General features: G+C 67.3%; 1 protein-coding gene across 5 annotated transcripts; it reads left to right on the top strand.

The window, feature by feature from the left end:
* The first annotated feature begins 373 nt into the window (after positions 1 to 373).
* Positions 374 to 13726, top strand: SIDT2 (SID1 transmembrane family member 2). Of its 5 annotated transcripts, XM_019480678.2 has the most exons (28): positions 376 to 917; positions 1844 to 1965; positions 2272 to 2436; positions 2673 to 2718; positions 2952 to 3053; positions 3167 to 3250; positions 3648 to 3747; positions 3835 to 3900; positions 4297 to 4390; positions 4917 to 4972; positions 5415 to 5426; positions 5737 to 5805; positions 6139 to 6213; positions 6560 to 6622; positions 7527 to 7645; positions 7918 to 7991; positions 8256 to 8322; positions 8624 to 8697; positions 9021 to 9144; positions 9361 to 9478; positions 9623 to 9759; positions 10128 to 10236; positions 10582 to 10658; positions 11060 to 11106; positions 11338 to 11443; positions 11802 to 11912; positions 12030 to 12143; positions 12291 to 13726. In XM_019480678.2, exons 1-28 carry the CDS (start codon positions 741 to 743, stop codon positions 12351 to 12353), a joined length of 2571 nt encoding a protein of 856 aa, XP_019336223.1. In that variant the 5' UTR covers positions 376 to 740; the 3' UTR covers positions 12354 to 13726. The 5 variants fall into 5 exon arrangements, with proteins under 5 accessions (XP_019336225.1, XP_019336223.1, XP_019336224.1 ...); XM_019480679.2 differs by lacking the exon at positions 5415 to 5426; XM_014598182.3 differs by lacking the exon at positions 6560 to 6622 and having other exon boundaries at positions 377 to 917.
* The last annotated feature ends 1481 nt before the right edge of the window (positions 13727 to 15207 follow it).

Genomic DNA, 15207 nt, shown 5'->3' on the forward strand with positions numbered 1-15207 from the left:
TGGGAAGGGGGGGCCATGCAGCCCACCTCGGGCTTTGCAGAGCACTCGCCTTCCCGGCCCCTTCCCCAGCATGGGGGGCTGCACGGGGAGGGGCAAGCCCCATCCTCCCCCGCCCCCAGCAGGCCCCCCCTGCAGGAGCCTCCTGCGGCCTGGCCCTTTAAGAGTGTGTCAGCCGGGTGACGTCACCTGCAACCCAGTGTTTACAGCCGGGCTTGTTGCACTCGGAGGACACAAAGTATCGGCCGGGGCCAGGGGGGCTGGGGCCGGGGCCGGGGCCGGGGCCGGGGCCGGGGGCCTTGGGGCGGGCTGGGCGCTTGCAGCCGGGGTGGGCCTGGGGGGCTGCAGCGGGGCTGGGGCTTGCGGCCGGGCTAGGCCTGGGGGCTTGCGGCCGGGCAGGGGAGGGCTGGGGCAGGGGGCCACCTGCCAGCCTGACCAGGGTCGCGTGCTGCCATCCTTCCCCGGGAGCTGAGCCCCAGGGACACCCGTGACCCAGGCCCCCGGAAGCTGCACCCCAAGGCACCTGTGACCCGCCCTGGCCTGGCCTGGCCTGGCCTGCGCCAGCCTGAGTCAGAGGCGTCCCCTCCCACTGGGCGCCTGGCCGGCGCAGCAGGAAATGGTCCAGATTGCTCAATGTGGCCAGGTCTAAAGGCTGCTGCCCCTGGTGATGCTGGAAGTTGCCCGCGCCCAGCGCCAGCGCCAGCACCAGCACCAGCCCCGGGAGAAGCGCCGGGGATCCGGCCATGCTGGCCCTGCGCCTGCCCCTCGTCCTGCTGCTGCTGGCGCCGGTGCTGCCCGAGCCCCCGCCTGCCAAGACCGTCTCCCAGAAGGAGGCCGAGTTTGACAAGATCTACTCGGACTGGGTGAACAGCGAGCTGGTGAACATCTACACCTTCAACCACACCGTGCTGAGGAACAGGGTGAGCACCAGGTCGGGGTGGGCAGCCGGCCCCTGCCTGGGGCCACACAGGGCGGGTTGGGGCGCTGACAAGGGAACGGGGTGAGGGCTGCGGCCCGCGCCCCAACGTGCCGCTCTGCTCCAGCCTGGTCCGGCCCAGCTGTGCGCGGGGGGCAGAGAGCTGTGCTGCGGGTCCAGTCTCTGTGCCCCACCATCGCCCGGCCAGGGGACCTGGAGTTCCCCCGGGGCAGCACGCCTCTCTCCGTGCCCCATCCCTCGGTTGCTCAAGTCTCAGCTCTGTCCCACTTCCCGTTCCCCGGGTTTGCACAACAGGCCGGGCTGGGTTGCACACACTGCAGGGAAGTGACTTGATCGGCGCTGGGGAGGTACTTCAGGTCCTTGCCTCGGCTGCCGGGCTGGGTCCCGAGCACCTTGCACATTCATGGCGGGCGCTGCGCCCACCCCTCCCCTGCGCCCAGGGCTGTGGGTCTGGCCTGGCGGGACCCTCTCCCTGCAGCGCTGCTCTGCTCGCCCCCCACAAGCAGAAAGTCGCTCGTGGGGCCTTTGCTTCTCCTGTCTGCAAACAGCAGATTTGTCAGGCAGGGCTGAGCGGCGAGGGAAGCGCCCGCAGCCCTGGGCTCCCACTGGGCTCCGGGACTCTGGGGCTGCAAATTCACCTGCCGCACAGGGCAGTGGCTAGGGTGGCTGTGGTGCTGGCCGTGCCCTGTCCCGGGGGCTCTTGAGGGCTGTGCCGGGCACCGGTGGCACTTGGAAGGTCACTGGCGGTGCAAAGCGGGCACGTCCCCGTTCTCCTCCAGCACCACGTCCCCCAGGAAGCCCCGGTGCCAGGCAGGGGCTCTGCCTGAAGGTGTTTTGCAGCTTGGGGCAGGCGGGGAGCTGGCCTGGAGGGCGTGAGCCAGGCCAGCCTCCCCCTTGCTTTGCCCGCAGACCGAGGGCATCCGGGTGTCGGTGAATGTGCTGTCCAAGCTGAAGGACACGCCCGTGCTCTTCGTGGTGAGGCAGAAGGAGGCAGTGGTGTCCTTCCAGGTGCCGCTGATCCTGCGGGGCCTGTAAGTACCCCTGTGCGGTGCGACCCTGGGCTGGTGGGCCCATGCCACAGTGCTGGAGGCCCCGGGGACTCCTCCGCCTGGCTGGGCACAAGGCAGCACTGGCGCAAGGGGTCTGCTTGGGGCAGCTCCATGCCCAGCCCTGAGTCCTCTCCCTGGGCATCCTGCTGGGCCGTGTGTGGCACAGGGGGCCGTGCAGGGTGCTCCCCGAGGTGCTGGAGGGGTGGTGATGGAGCCGCTCTGTTGGGCGGTGGCTGGGAGCTCTGCCGGTGCCCCCGAGTGACCAGCCTGCGCGCCCCCGCTGTGCAGCTACCAGAGGAAGTACATGTACCAGGACGTGAGCCGTACGCTGTGCCAGCCCCAGGTCAAGACCGAGTTGGAGACGCAGTTCTTCTACGTGGACGTGTCCACACTGTCCGTGAGGAACGCGTCCTACCAGCTACGGGCCACCCGCGTGGAGAACTTCGTGCTCAGGTGATGGGCAGGGAGATGCCCCCCGGCCATGCTCTGCCCCCCAGCCTCCGCAGCCTCCCGCTTGCCTTGGCAGCCTTCCCGGCAGCCAGCCCTGGACCTGGAGCAGGCCGGCCGGCCCCGCTGCCTTTCACCGGCTGGACGCGGGCATGGGGGGCGGTGGGCCACAGAGTCTTGGCCGTGCAGGACGGGGCGCTCTCCCTCCTCTCGCTCCCGATTCTGACGCTCTCTCTGCACAGGACGGACGAACGGTTCAGCTTCAATGCCACGGCCGCCCAGCCACAGGTAATGCCCTCCCAGCACCCGGGGCCGCGGCAGGGAGTCGAGGGGGGCACGTGTGCAGCACTTGTGTCCTCGCTGGGGGAAGGGGCTGTGCAAGGACCAGGCCCCCGTGTCCTTTGCCTGCCTCTGCCTCTGACCTGGCATCTCGGGCGGGTGCAGCAGCGAGGGGTCGAGGGGCAGGGGTGGGAGCAGGCAGCGTCACCCTGGCAGTAACGGGCCCTTTCTCCCCCGCGCAGTACTTCAAGTATGTGTTCCCGAAGGGGGTGGACTCGGTGATTGTGAAGGTGACCTCGGCCATGGCCTTCCCCTGCTCCGTCATCTCCATCCAGGACATCCTGGTGTGTAGTGGGGGGCAGGCGCTGGGATCCCTTTTTGTGCCCCCTCCCTTGGCCCAGCCACGGAGGCGCCGGCTGTTCTCTGCCGCTGACTCTGCTCCCTGCGGCCCCCGCAGTGCCCCGTCTACGACCTGGACAACAACGTGGCCTTCATCGGGATGTACCAGACCATGACCAAGAAGGCGGCCATCACCGTGCAGGTAGGGAGCGCCGGCTGCCGTCCCACCCGCTGGCACGGCTCTGCTGGCAGCAGTCTGCGAGCCCGGCCGCGCCGCGAGCTCCGGTGTCGGGTAGCATCAATTAGCAGAGGCTGGAGGTGTTATCGGAGAGACGCGCTCCCCACGGCCTCGCTTGCACCAGCATGTTGGCCCTTTCCCTACAGCCCCGGCCATCCAGTTTGTCTGCCCCCATTCATGCCCCTGTGGTTCATCCAGTGCCCACGGCACAGGGCACGTGGATCTGCTTTCGTGGCAGCCCTGGCATCAGCCCAAGCCACTCGCCCAGAGCCCCAGGCCGGTCGGCTGCCCCAGAGCGCTCCCGGTGACCCCGCCAGCTGCTCCCGGTGACCCTGCTCTCTCCTTCCCGGGGCGGCGGCAGAGGAAGGATTTCCCCAGCAACAGCTTCTACGTGGTGGTGGTGGTGAAGACGGAGGACGAGGCCTGTGGCGGGAATCTGCGTTACTACCCCTTCTCCAAAGGTACGGGCGAGGTGGGCTGGGGCGCGGGAGCCAGGTCTGCTCGAGCAGCGTGCCGGCACGGTGACATCTGGCCTTTTGCTTTTCCAGACGAACCCGTAGATCAAGGCAATCGGCAGAAGGCGCTGGAGGTGGTGGTGTCACCTGCTATTACCTGTAAGCGGCGGGCGGTGGTAGGGGTGGGGTTGCTCCGTGTGAACCCGTTGCCCTCAGCGGCGATGCCTGGGCTGCCATGCCCGGGATGCTCGACGCCCTCCCTGCGGGGCAGCAGGATCGCTGCGGGACCGGCTGGGCTCCCCTGGCTGTTGGGGCAGGCGTCCGGGCCCTGGCAGCTGAGGCCGGGACAGCAGCGCTTGTTTCCATAGCTGGGAAGGGGATCTCCACCCTCCGTGGGGTGGCCGTAGCTGGGCCAGGGGCTGGGGCCTTTGTCGGACAGCAGGATGGGAGCCCACGGGCATGGTCTGTCCAGAGGTCCTGGGGCAGAGTGAGCTGGGGCCTGGGGCGGGTGCCATGCCCCGGGCTGAGCCCCCTCCCCGCTCGTTGTCCCTGCAGCGGAGGCCTACGTTAGCGGCATGCTCTTCTGCCTGGGCATCTTCCTCTCCTTCTACGCGCTGACGCTGCTCATCGCCTGCTGGAAAAGCTGCAGGTGAGCGCCCGCGCGCCGCCCCATCCAGCCCGCCGCAGGCTGCTGCGACGATGCCGGCGGCTCGGCTCCGTTGGCTGCGAAGCCAGGCACTGGGCAGCTGCCCCCACCCCCAAGTCCTCGTTATTTCTGCTGCCTGGCAGCTGGAGTCCGTGGCCCTGCGCTGTGACACGGTGCACGGAGCTGCACATGGCGATTGTCCACCAAGCTGGGAATCGCCCTCCTGCCTCCACGAGCTAGGGCCTGACGGCAGCCAGTGAACCAGAGCCTCTCCGATGGCTACCTGGGCACCGGGCTGGGTGGCATTAATACATTAATACCCAGCCAGCACCACGGTCCCTCCCTCCATGACAGCCCGGCATGGCTGTCTCCACACGGGCCCTGTGAACAGGTCACTCTTGCTGGCATGGGACCTCCCTGGGCAGCCTCCATCCATCGCAGGGCCCAATGGGGCCTGGGCTGCCAGAGCTGGGGCTGGGGAAGCTGAGATGCCCTAGACCTGCTGGCTAAGGTCTCCTCTGTCTTGCAGACAGCAGAAGAAGAAAGGGCTCCTGGCTGCCCTGGGCTCGCCCAGCACCGACACGGGTAGGGGAACGGCTGGAGCTGCGGGCGCGACTCGGGGAGGGGAGTGTTGGGGACCCTTTGCCTTGTTGTCTGCCTGGAGCTTTCCCTCTGCTCTCTGGACACGCAGGCCCCCCGGGCCCCGGTCTGCATTGGTGGGAATCGCTCCCCCCGTGACATCTTCCCTGTGGTCGGGACCTTTCCCCCACGAGGGGCTCCAGCGCGGCTCGCTGCTCAGCTGGCTCTGAGTTGGCCCCCGCTCTCCGGTGCAGAGTCCCGGTCCTGTGTGCATGCCTGCGGGATGGGCCGGACTGCCACGCCGGGGCCTGCGCTCCGTGGCCCTGCGGTTCGGGGACTCCGGCTGGGGAAGTGGCAGGGTCACTGACTGCCTGTGTCTGTCTGTCGGTCTGTCTGTCTGTCTCTGTCTCTGTGCCTGCATCTCTCTTGGGGGAATTTCCCCTCCCAGCATCTTTACTGGGTAAGTCTGGAGCTCCAGGCTGCAAACTCCTCACAGACGGTTGAACCCTTCCGGTGCGGGGACGCGTCTGCCCAGTGTGACCCTGTGCAGGTGGCGGTCCCGGGTAGGCAGGGCAGGACCCAGGGTCCAGTCTGGGGCTATGCAGGCTCCTCCTGCTTGGCTTTGCCCGGGTCCTGTCCCCCAGAGAGCTGCAGCCTGCCCCAGCCTCACTCACTCAGAAACCCTCCGGCCCCTGCGCCCGGGGTGCGTGTGCACGCTGGCAACGCACGGGCCGTCAGCTGCTGACCTGGGGTTGTGCTCTGCCTTGCAGGCCATGCCCGCGCCACCCCCGACTCTCTCCTCGGGCGTCCCTATGACGGCTACGGCTACGGCTCCTTCGGTGAGTACTGGCTCTGAGCACCCGGGGCTGATCCACAGCAGGAGCAGGCCTGGGGAGATCAGGTCGCTCGCTTGGCATGGGTGGCACCAGCCCCCGCTTGCTGGTGGCTGCCTCGGGCCGTGGGGCTCCAGTGACACGGGTCGGGTCCGTCCCTGACCCTGCGCCCAGCGCCTCCTTCCTCCCTGTCCCTTCGACGGTGCTGGGAGAGGCAGGGAGTCCGGCTGCGGCAGTCTTGTCCTTCTATCCCTGCCCTGTGGGCGCCCGCACCTTCCCTCTGCTTGCCAGGAGTCCACTCCTGGCTGGGCCTTGACCCCCGATTCTGCCTCCTTCCAGAGAACGGCTCCACCCTGAGCACCGAGGGCGTCACGGACAGCATGGGCTCCACGGAGGTCTCCTACGCGTACGCAGGTGAGTCGCAGCCTGTGCCCCGCCAGGCTGGGGAGGGTCCAGCTCTGCCAGCCAACCCGAGCCCCTCTGATGGCACCGGGCAGAGCTGGGCTTGGCCTGCCTGGAGCATCCTGTCCGTGTTCAGCAGCCCCGAGCGGGACCTGCCCAGCTTTGCTTAAAGGACTTGGCCCGGGGGCGTCTGCCCCAGGGTTTCATCTGCACTCAGACCCACCCATCGCCCTGGTCTCACACCAGCCCCCTGCGCCCTCCGAGCCCCGCTGCCCTCTGCAAGGCGAAGCTGGGCCTGACCCCCGGGGAGCCAGCGCCGTCCCGATCCCATCCCGGTAACTCTCGCTTTCCTTTGAAGGGCAGGACCCGTTCAAGCGACGCGTCTCCTCCAGCCAGACGAGGCACCTGGCCATTGCGATGGGTAGATGCTGAGGCTAAGCAGAGCAGGCTCTAGGGAGCCCCGATCGATCCCCCCTGCCGCACTGCCCGGCTTCACGGTGCCAGGCAGGCCCAGGCCCAATGGTGCTCCCCGGCCCCGCTGGGTCAAGCCCCTTTTGGCAGCTCAGGCCTCTGGGAGCACGGGGAAGGGTAGGGACACCCCAGGGGCTCTCCCTCTGCCCCTCGGCACCTGCCTGGGTCTGAGCTGGTAGCGTGAAGCCTGCAGGACCCCCGTCCCCACCCCGCGCTTTCTGAGGGGCGTGCTCCCCGGGGGCAGGGAGTGCAATGGCTCCTGGTGACGCCGGCCAGCGCCTGCTCCCAGAGCGGGGGATTCACCCCGAGCCTGGTGCCAGGTGTGCGCCAAGCAGCGCTCCCTGCATGGGGTTGGGGGCCGTGGCACTGCTCCCTTCAGCAGGCAGCTGCGTGTGCTCTTGGCTTTGGCCCTGGCACGCCATCGAGCCGCCCCTCAGAAAGCGTGAGGCACCCGCATGACACCCACCGAGCGCCCATGTCCTGGCTGGGACCTGCCAGGGGCGATGTCTCGCACCCGGACCAAAATGACCCCTAATCAGCAGGGAATGCACTGCTGGGGCTTCGATTGCCCTGGCATGCATGTTCAGCTCAGTGCACTGGTGATTCCCGGCGCGAGGGGCGAGAAGGACAGCGGGACCCCAGCGAGCCGCCCCCGGTGCTGGGGGGATTCTCTCGCCCGGGGCAGAGCAGCTGTCCCAGGTGCCCACGGGTCCCTTTGCACTGAGCTGTGCCCCCCCGAATGAGCAGGGGCACGTTCGGTGCCGTGATTGGCTCGATCCAATTGATTCAGGCTGTGCCGCGGGGGCCACGGCACCGTGGCCCCGGGTGACGCTGCTGCCCCTCTCGCCATGCAGAGCGGTCGCTGGAGAACGTGGCCAGCCGGCCCCGCTTGGACTCGCTCAGCTCCGTGGAGGAGGACGACTACGACACGCTGGCCGACATCGACTCCGACAAGAACGTCATCCGCACCAAGGTCTGCAGGGCAGGGGCAGTGTTGCAGGCAGTGCTGTGGGGCAGGGGGTGGGGTGGGGTGGGGTGGGGTAGGGACAGTGGCCGTGGCTCTGGGGCAGTGCTAGGGAACAACGGGTGCCGGCCAGCCCAGGGCTTGGGGGTGTCCTCCTGCCTGCGTGCTGAGGCTGCTGGCGGATGGGCTCTGCCTTGGTTACTTGCCTGACCCTGGGGTGCCCTGTCCTACCCACCCCTGCATTCTCCGTGCCGGCCCCGCTGACCCATCTCTCCCCACAGAAATACCTGTCCGTGGCAGACCTGGCCCGAAAGGACAAGCGCGTGCTGCGGAAGAAGTACCAGATCTACTTCTGGTGAGCTGGGGAAGAGTGTGGAGGTGCAGGGGGCACCTCCTGTTTGCCCTCGCACTCAGAGCCCTGCTCAGCCCCGCAGTGGCTGGAGGTCGGCCTGAGGTCCGAGTCAGCTGCCCCGGGAGCTGGCTCCTCTGCAGCGCAGGCACCGCGCTGCATTGCCCGTCCGTGGCAGTGCCGCGCTGCATTGCCCCAGCCCTGTGTGCGGGGAAGGGACTGGGCTGGAGGTGCCGCCAGCACCTGCCCAGCTCACGGTGCCTCTTGCAGGAACATCGCCACCATCGCCGTGTTCTACGCCCTCCCGGTCATTCAGCTGGTCATCACCTACCAGACGGTACGTGCAGCCCCGGCCTCGCTCTGCACTGCCCGGCCGGTGCCTGGGGGATGCCCACACCCCAAGTCCTGCCCTGCAGCCTCATCAGAGGACTGGGCTGGTGCTGGGCTCTGCCTGCCCGGTGCTGCCAGGGGCTGTGTGAATCTGCAGCCCAGGCTCCCCGCTCCACCAGCTGCCAATCCATGGACCCACGAGGGAACCGTCCCCTTCCACAATCCCCAGACGGAGCCCCCCAGGTCCTGGGCAGCTCGGGCTCTGCCCCCTGCTCATCCCCCCATGCGCTCTCTGCTCCTGGGTCCAGGTGGTGAACGTTACGGGCAATCAGGACATTTGCTACTACAACTTCCTCTGCGCCCACCCACTGGGCAACCTCAGGTAGGAGCCAGCACTGAGCCAGGGCCGTGCCCCGCAGGCATGGTCCCCGGCCACAGCACCCCCCAGGCTCCCTGCTGCAGCTGGACACAGCTGGCTGAGGGCTATGGGGCAGGATGGCCCCATAGCAGCAGCTGGAGCTGCAGGACAGCAGAGGGGAGGGTGTGCCTGGGAGGGAGGCAGCGGGGTCTGGACGCAGGGCGGCAGCGCTGGCAGGGGATGGGTGGGTCCACCCCAGCCACCCCTGGGCAGCTGTGATCTGGAGGTGGAGGGGTCTGTGCTGCGGGTGCTGGGGCACTGACGCAGATGGGCCTGCTCCCCGCCAGCGCCTTCAACAACATCCTGAGCAACCTGGGCTACATCCTGCTGGGCCTGCTCTTCCTGCTCATTATCCTGCAGCGGGAGATCCACTACAACCGGGCGTTGATGCGCAGTGACACCAATGCCCTGGTGAGAGACGCCCCTGCGGCGTTCGCAGGAGCAGACCCCAGGGCTTGGGACAGGGGGGAGCCACGGGAGGGCTTGCCCGGGGTGCCAGCCAGGCTGGGTGCTGCGACCCAGGGTGCGGCTGGGGATGGCTGAGCCCCTGAGCATGCCTGGCAGGGATCTGCTGGGCCCTGTCCATCTGTCTGTCTGCCTGAGCATGCCGTCCTTCCCTCGCCGCAGGAGTGTGGCATCCCCAAGCACTTTGGGCTCTTCTATGCCATGGGCACGGCGCTGATGATGGAGGGACTGCTCAGCGCCTGCTACCACGTCTGCCCCAACTACACTAACTTTCAGTTCGGTGAGTGCCAGCCCTCTCCGAGCTGCGGTCCCACACCCCCCTGCCCAGCTCCCTCCCTGTCCCAGGGCTGGCGGCGACCGGCTGCAGACGACCCGCGGCCTCGGCGCATTGCTGCCGCGGCTCAGCCAACCCCTCCCGTTGCAGACACCTCCTTCATGTACATGATTGCGGGGCTCTGCATGCTGAAGCTGTACCAGAAGCGCCACCCCGACATCAATGCCAGCGCCTACAGCGCCTATGCCTGCCTGGCCGTCGTCATCTTCTTCTCCGTCGTCGGGGTGGTGAGTGCCGGGCTCATCTGTCCCCATGGGAGCCGGGGCCCTGCAAGCCCCTGCGAGCACGTGGCAGGTCCCTGGTCCCACTAGCAGCATCCTTGGGGGTGGGATGGAGGTGCTGCCCGATGTCACTTAAGCCCCTGTGTGCTGCACCTTGGTCCTGTTGGTGTGGTGCAAAACCCATGGGCTCTGTCGCCAAGGGACCAAGCTCTGCATAGTCCATGGGAGCCAACGGGGCTCTGGGTGGGCTTTGGACTCCACGCGGTCCCCTCCAAAGCATCAGACCTTGGGAAACCTAGTGCCAGGGCTGACGGCTTCTCTAGGCGTGGGCACCAGGCTCTGTCCAGCTGTGCTCATCGCCGTCCCGCCGGCAGGTCTTTGGCAGAGGGAACACGGTGTTCTGGATTGTCTTCTCCGTCATCCACATCTTCGCCACCCTGCTTCTGAGCACGCAGCTCTACTACATGGGCCGCTGGAAGCTGGGTGAGGGCCCCGCTGGGGCTGGGTGGGGAGGGAGGGAGGGCTGGCATCAGGATGGCCCAGACGTCCAGCTGGGTCCTGGTGACCTCCCGGTGTCCCCAGCTGTGCTCACCGACATCTCCAGCCACACACATCACCGGCAGAGCCTTTAGCTGACCTCATGTGTAGCCGACGTGGCCCTGCCTGGCCCCTGGGACAGGGGGTCTGGGTCCAGGCGCTGGGGTGTATTGCAGGGGAAGGGTTCGGAGCACCGCTGTCCTGGGCACCCTCCTTGGGGCATCGGCTCCACCTCCCTCCCCTCGCCCAGGGCACCAGCTCTGCTCGCGCCCATGCTGGCTCTCTCTGCAGACTCGGGGATCCCACGCAGGATCGTGCACGTGATGTACACGGATTGCATCCGCCAGTGCAGTGGGCCCATGTACGTGGTGAGTGCCGGCGCCCACCCTTCGCCTTGCTGCTCTCCACGGCACATCCACCGAGCGGATGGGCCGTGCCCCCAGAGCCAGCCCCGAGCCTGCCCGCCCCATGGATCTGCTGTCTTGGGGCCTCGTGCTCTGAGCTGGGCAGCCGGGGCGGATGGCTGCCCAAACCCACACCCCTGCCCCGCCAGTCCCTGCACCCCAACCCGACACGGTTCTGGACTGGGTTTGTGCTGGAGCCGGGGCCTTAGCTCTGAGCTCTGGAGCTGGCACATTGACACCTTCATTGCTGCTCCCTGCTTCGTGTCTGGGACGTGCCAGAGGTCCCCCCAGGGCTCAGGGCCATGGGAACCGTGTGCCCGAGCCCTGCGGCAGGCCTTCCTATCTGTCCATCTGTCTGTCCACAGGATCGGATGGTGCTGCTGGTCATGGGCAACATCATCAACTGGTCCCTGTAAGTCCACAGTGCTGGGTGGAGGGAGAGAAGGGCCGGTGCGGAGCTCGCTGAGGGGGTGGGCACTGGGAAAACTGCTCCCCCAGGCCAGAGCCACGTGCTCCTCTGCTGCAGGCCTGGGCCCAGGCTGGTCTCCCAAGCTGTGGCGGTGGCTGCAGCAGGAGGTGCAGGGGCAGTGCTGCCCCCCAGGCGGGCACTGCCCAGCCCTGCCTGACCCCGTCTTGCCCGCAGCGCTGCCTACGGCCTCATCATCCGCCCCAATGACTTTGCCTCCTACCTGCTGGCCATCGGCATCTGCAACCTGCTGCTCTACTTCGCCTTCTACATCATCATGAAGGTGTGGGCAGGACCCTGCCCCTGCCCTGGCACCCCACAGCTGGGCTGTCCAGACCCACTGGAGCCCCCCGGTGCTGAGGGCAGCTGGGGCCCAGGGTGGGCGACGGGATGATACTAGCCAAGCCCCAGGTTTCCTCTGTTGAGAGCCTGGACCAAGGGCCACCGGTCCCTGCTTGCAGCTGCTGCAGCCAGGGCCCCTGCACCCCTCTTGCCCTCCATCCATGCAGTCAGGGGGGAGGGAGCCACCTGCCCCGGAGGCTGAGTGGCTGTGGCCTCCCCGGAGCCCCCACTTCTTCCCAGTGCATGCGGGGAAGCTCCCGGAGCCGGGCACCGTCCCGCTCAGTGCCATCTCCCCCCAGCTCCGGAGCGGGGAACGCATCAAGTTCATCCCGCTGCTCTGCATCGTCTGCACCTCCGTGGTCTGGGGCTTCGCCCTCTTCTTCTTCTTCCAGGGTCTCAGCACCTGGCAGGTAAGTGGGGCGCGGCGGGGCTCCCTGTGGCCAGGCCAGGGCGTCTCCCCAGGCTGGGAGGGCCGTCGTGGTCGCGGTCAGGGGGTGACCGGCCGGCTCCGCCTGTGCCCCCTGCAGCAGACCCCGGCTGAGTCGCGGGAGCACAACAGGGACTGCATCCTGCTGGACTTCTTCGACGACCACGACATCTGGCACTTCCTCTCCTCCATCGCCATGTTCGGCTCCTTCCTGGTGGGTGCCCCAGCACCGCACCGGCAGGGTGGGGTGGGACAGAGAGTGTCTCTGCTGCCTCACTCGCCTTGGGGCCAGGCTCTGACCAGGGCTCTGGGGGTACTGACCCCACACTGGCCCTGCCTGAGTGCTGCCATCCCCATGCAGGTGTTGCTGACCCTGGATGATGACCTCGACTGCGTCCAGCGCGACAAAATCTACGTCTTCTAGGATCCTGGCCGCAGGCCCTGGCATGTCCAGCACCTCCCGGGCAGGGCTCCCACCACAGCTGCAGTTGGTGGGGAGGCTGCGGCGGTGCCCTTGGCTTGGGGACTCTCTTTGGGGCAGCTCCGTGCTGCCCATCCCTGCTGTATTGGAGAGCGCTCCCCTCGATCCTGCCCACAGCCTGGGCCAGCCCCGGGTGCAGCGGCAGGTGCAGATGGGGCTGGGGCCAGAGGGGCTCTGCAGAGGCACCTGCCCCTTGCCCTTGGGGTGGGTCGCACTGGAGCCGCAAGGCCTGTGGCATCACCCGGGAGGTGGCCGGTTCTCGGCGCAGCAGCTGGCAGGCTCCAGCCGCACAGCCGGGCTCCACGGCAGGGGGGGAGCAGCATCTGTCCGTCTGCAGCGGTGCCCCGGACTTGTCTGCACAGGAGGGAAACCCACTGCGTCCTCTGCAGCTCCTGCATCTGAGGGCAGAGCTCGCCCTCCCCAAACTCGGGCGCAGTCCCACCTCTGCACATGCGGGTCCTGCCTGCCGGCCCCCGTGCCCGGGCAGAGCTGAGCAGATGGCCTCAAGTCAGGGCAACGAGCCACAGAGACAGCACAAGGCCAGGCATGGCCCCCTCCCTCGTCTCTGTTCACGGCACTCGGTGGGCAGCATCCGGCCCGGCCCCAGTATTCGTTCCCCGCTTCGTGGCTCTGGGGCTGGGCTATCCGTGCTCCCAGACACGCGACTTGCCAAGGTGCTGCTGTTGCTGCCATCACCCCCGTGGCAGCGTGGCCTTTCCTGATGGACACCTGCCACTCCGGGGCAGCCAGCCCACGTGCCAACAACACTCGTTTACCCCCCTGCCCCCGGGGACTGCCACAGCCCGTCCGGTTGAAGAAGCACATGGTGCGTGACTTTCAGTGCCTATCTCTGGGGTGTGTGTCCCGTACCACGCCTCCCGCCGCCCAGGACTGCATGGCGCCTTCGGCCCCTGCTGACACGTGTGGGGCGAGGTGGGCATCCGTGCCTCTGCCCCCACTGCCTCCCACCCGCCCCGGGTGGGGGGCGTTTACATGGCAGGGTCCGACCCGGTGCCTCGCTGCAGAGGGGGTTTTGTTGCAAGCTTCAAATTTGAATCCGATCCAGGGCTCCTTGTGCCCGGCTCAGCGGTGCTGCCCAGGGGGGAGTCACGGTGAAGCCCCCTCCTCCATGCTGCCAGGGGGGCGCAGACGGGCACCTGGGGCTCCCGACCCCAGACTGCACACAGGCCAAGGCGTGGGGGGCTCAGGGTTTGTGCTCCCCATGCTGCTGTCCCTGGACCACGCTGCCGTGGGCTTTCTGTGGACAGTTAGCTAGTGGAGGACAAGCATTAAATGCTGTGTTGATCTGCACTTTACCCACTTGTCTGCTGTCTTCTTGTTCCCCATGGGGGGCTTGGGCAGCCAGACCCCCTCCCTTTGTCCATGGCACCAGCCCCACTGGGGTCTGTCAGGGCTCCAGGCCCTGGTTCTGCAGGGCAGAGGCATCTCCCGCTCTGCAAGGAGCTCCTGCCCCAGCACTTGGAGGGTGTCTGTCCATCGCCCCCCACACCCCACATGCACAGCACCAGCCCTGGCACAGGCTCAGCTCCCCCTTGCAAGAGCCTGCTCTGTTGCCTGACCTTGGGCCCTGCCCGGGGGCTGAAGAAGAAGCCCATCTCCCAGGCCCCATTCATGGCTGCTTGGGGCTCAGGGCATCCAGCCAGGCCTGAGCCGGGTGACTGCTGCTTCCCTGACTGGATGCCAGGAGCAGAGCCTGGCACGGCAGCTTCCTCGAGTCTGGGGCACGAGGTGCCTGCTGCCCACCTGCCTCTGCACTGCTGCAGCCCCCGCCCTCAGCCCAGGGCAGGGTGTGGGGCAGCAGCAAGGACCCCCATGATGCCTGCTGTACCCATGGCCAGAGCATGTGCGGGGTGACTGCCCACTTCAGCCAGGCCACTGCCCAGCACAGAGGTGCCCGCAGGGTCAAGGCCGCCCCTGGCCATGCCCAAGCCCGGACGCCTGGAGCGCAGGCAGGAGGGGGATCCGGCAGCCTCCGAGCACTAGCAGAGCAACCCCAGCCTTGTCCCCCTGCTCTAGGCTCCAGCAACGCAGTCCTGCCCCAGGCCCTGGAGGGGAAGAGGAGGGGAAGGGCAAAGGGCACCTTATTATTAATTGCCCTCATCTCCCTCACACCTACTCCCTGCCTCCACCCACTGGCTCCCAGCACCAACATGCATCACTCACTGGCCTCAATTAGCTCCAATTAGCTGCTCCCAGCAGCACTACCCCCAGCTCCAGGCACCCAGGTGCAGCCCTTATAAAAACCCACCCACAAGCCCTCAGCCTTCCCACAGCCGCTGGAGATGCTGCTGGAAAACAGGGCAGTGAAGGTGTAGCCACATAACTGATTTCTAGTTCTAGCAGGAAAGGCAGAGCATTGTATCTCAGCTGGCAAAGGGAGGGTACGGGAAGCTCTGGGCATCGATGCAGGGCACAGATGCAGGGTATGGAGGCAGGTGCAGATGCAGGGTGCAGATGCAGGCGCAGGGCAGGGGTACAGATATAGATTCCAGATACGTGAGCACAGGCTGCTGCCGTCTTGCCCAGGGGCACAGGCAGGGTCCTGGAGGACCCCAACATGCCCTGCAGATGCATGCTCTCCCAGAGCAGCACAGCCCCTTGGAAAATGCCTGCAGCAGCTCTGCCCCGTGGCTTAGGAAGTGGGGCAGGATGTGGGCAGAGGTGCAGGGAGATGGGCTGTGGGGCTGCCCCAACTGGAATGTGCCCAGGACAGTGGGGACCAGCCCTGCTCGTGGGGTCTAGCCCGGTGCTTCTCAGCCTTTATTGCTTGCGGCAC

Source organism: Alligator mississippiensis, chromosome 16 (assembly GCF_030867095.1).
Source record: "Alligator mississippiensis isolate rAllMis1 chromosome 16, rAllMis1, whole genome shotgun sequence".
Taxonomy (NCBI): domain Eukaryota; kingdom Metazoa; phylum Chordata; order Crocodylia; family Alligatoridae; genus Alligator; species Alligator mississippiensis.

Bases quoted from the DNA above. Each gene is read 5' to 3' on its own strand.
- SIDT2 (XM_019480678.2), top strand. From the start codon at position 741: ATGCTGGCCCTGCGCCTGCCCCTCGTCCTGCTGCTGCTGGCGCCGGTG. The intron at 4,391-4,916 runs GTGAGCGCCCGC...TCTGTCTTGCAG, and splicing joins GCCTGCTGGAAAAGCTGCAG to ACAGCAGAAGAAGAAAGGGC. The intron at 8,323-8,623 runs GTACGTGCAGCC...TCCTGGGTCCAG, and splicing joins TGGTCATCACCTACCAGACG to GTGGTGAACGTTACGGGCAA.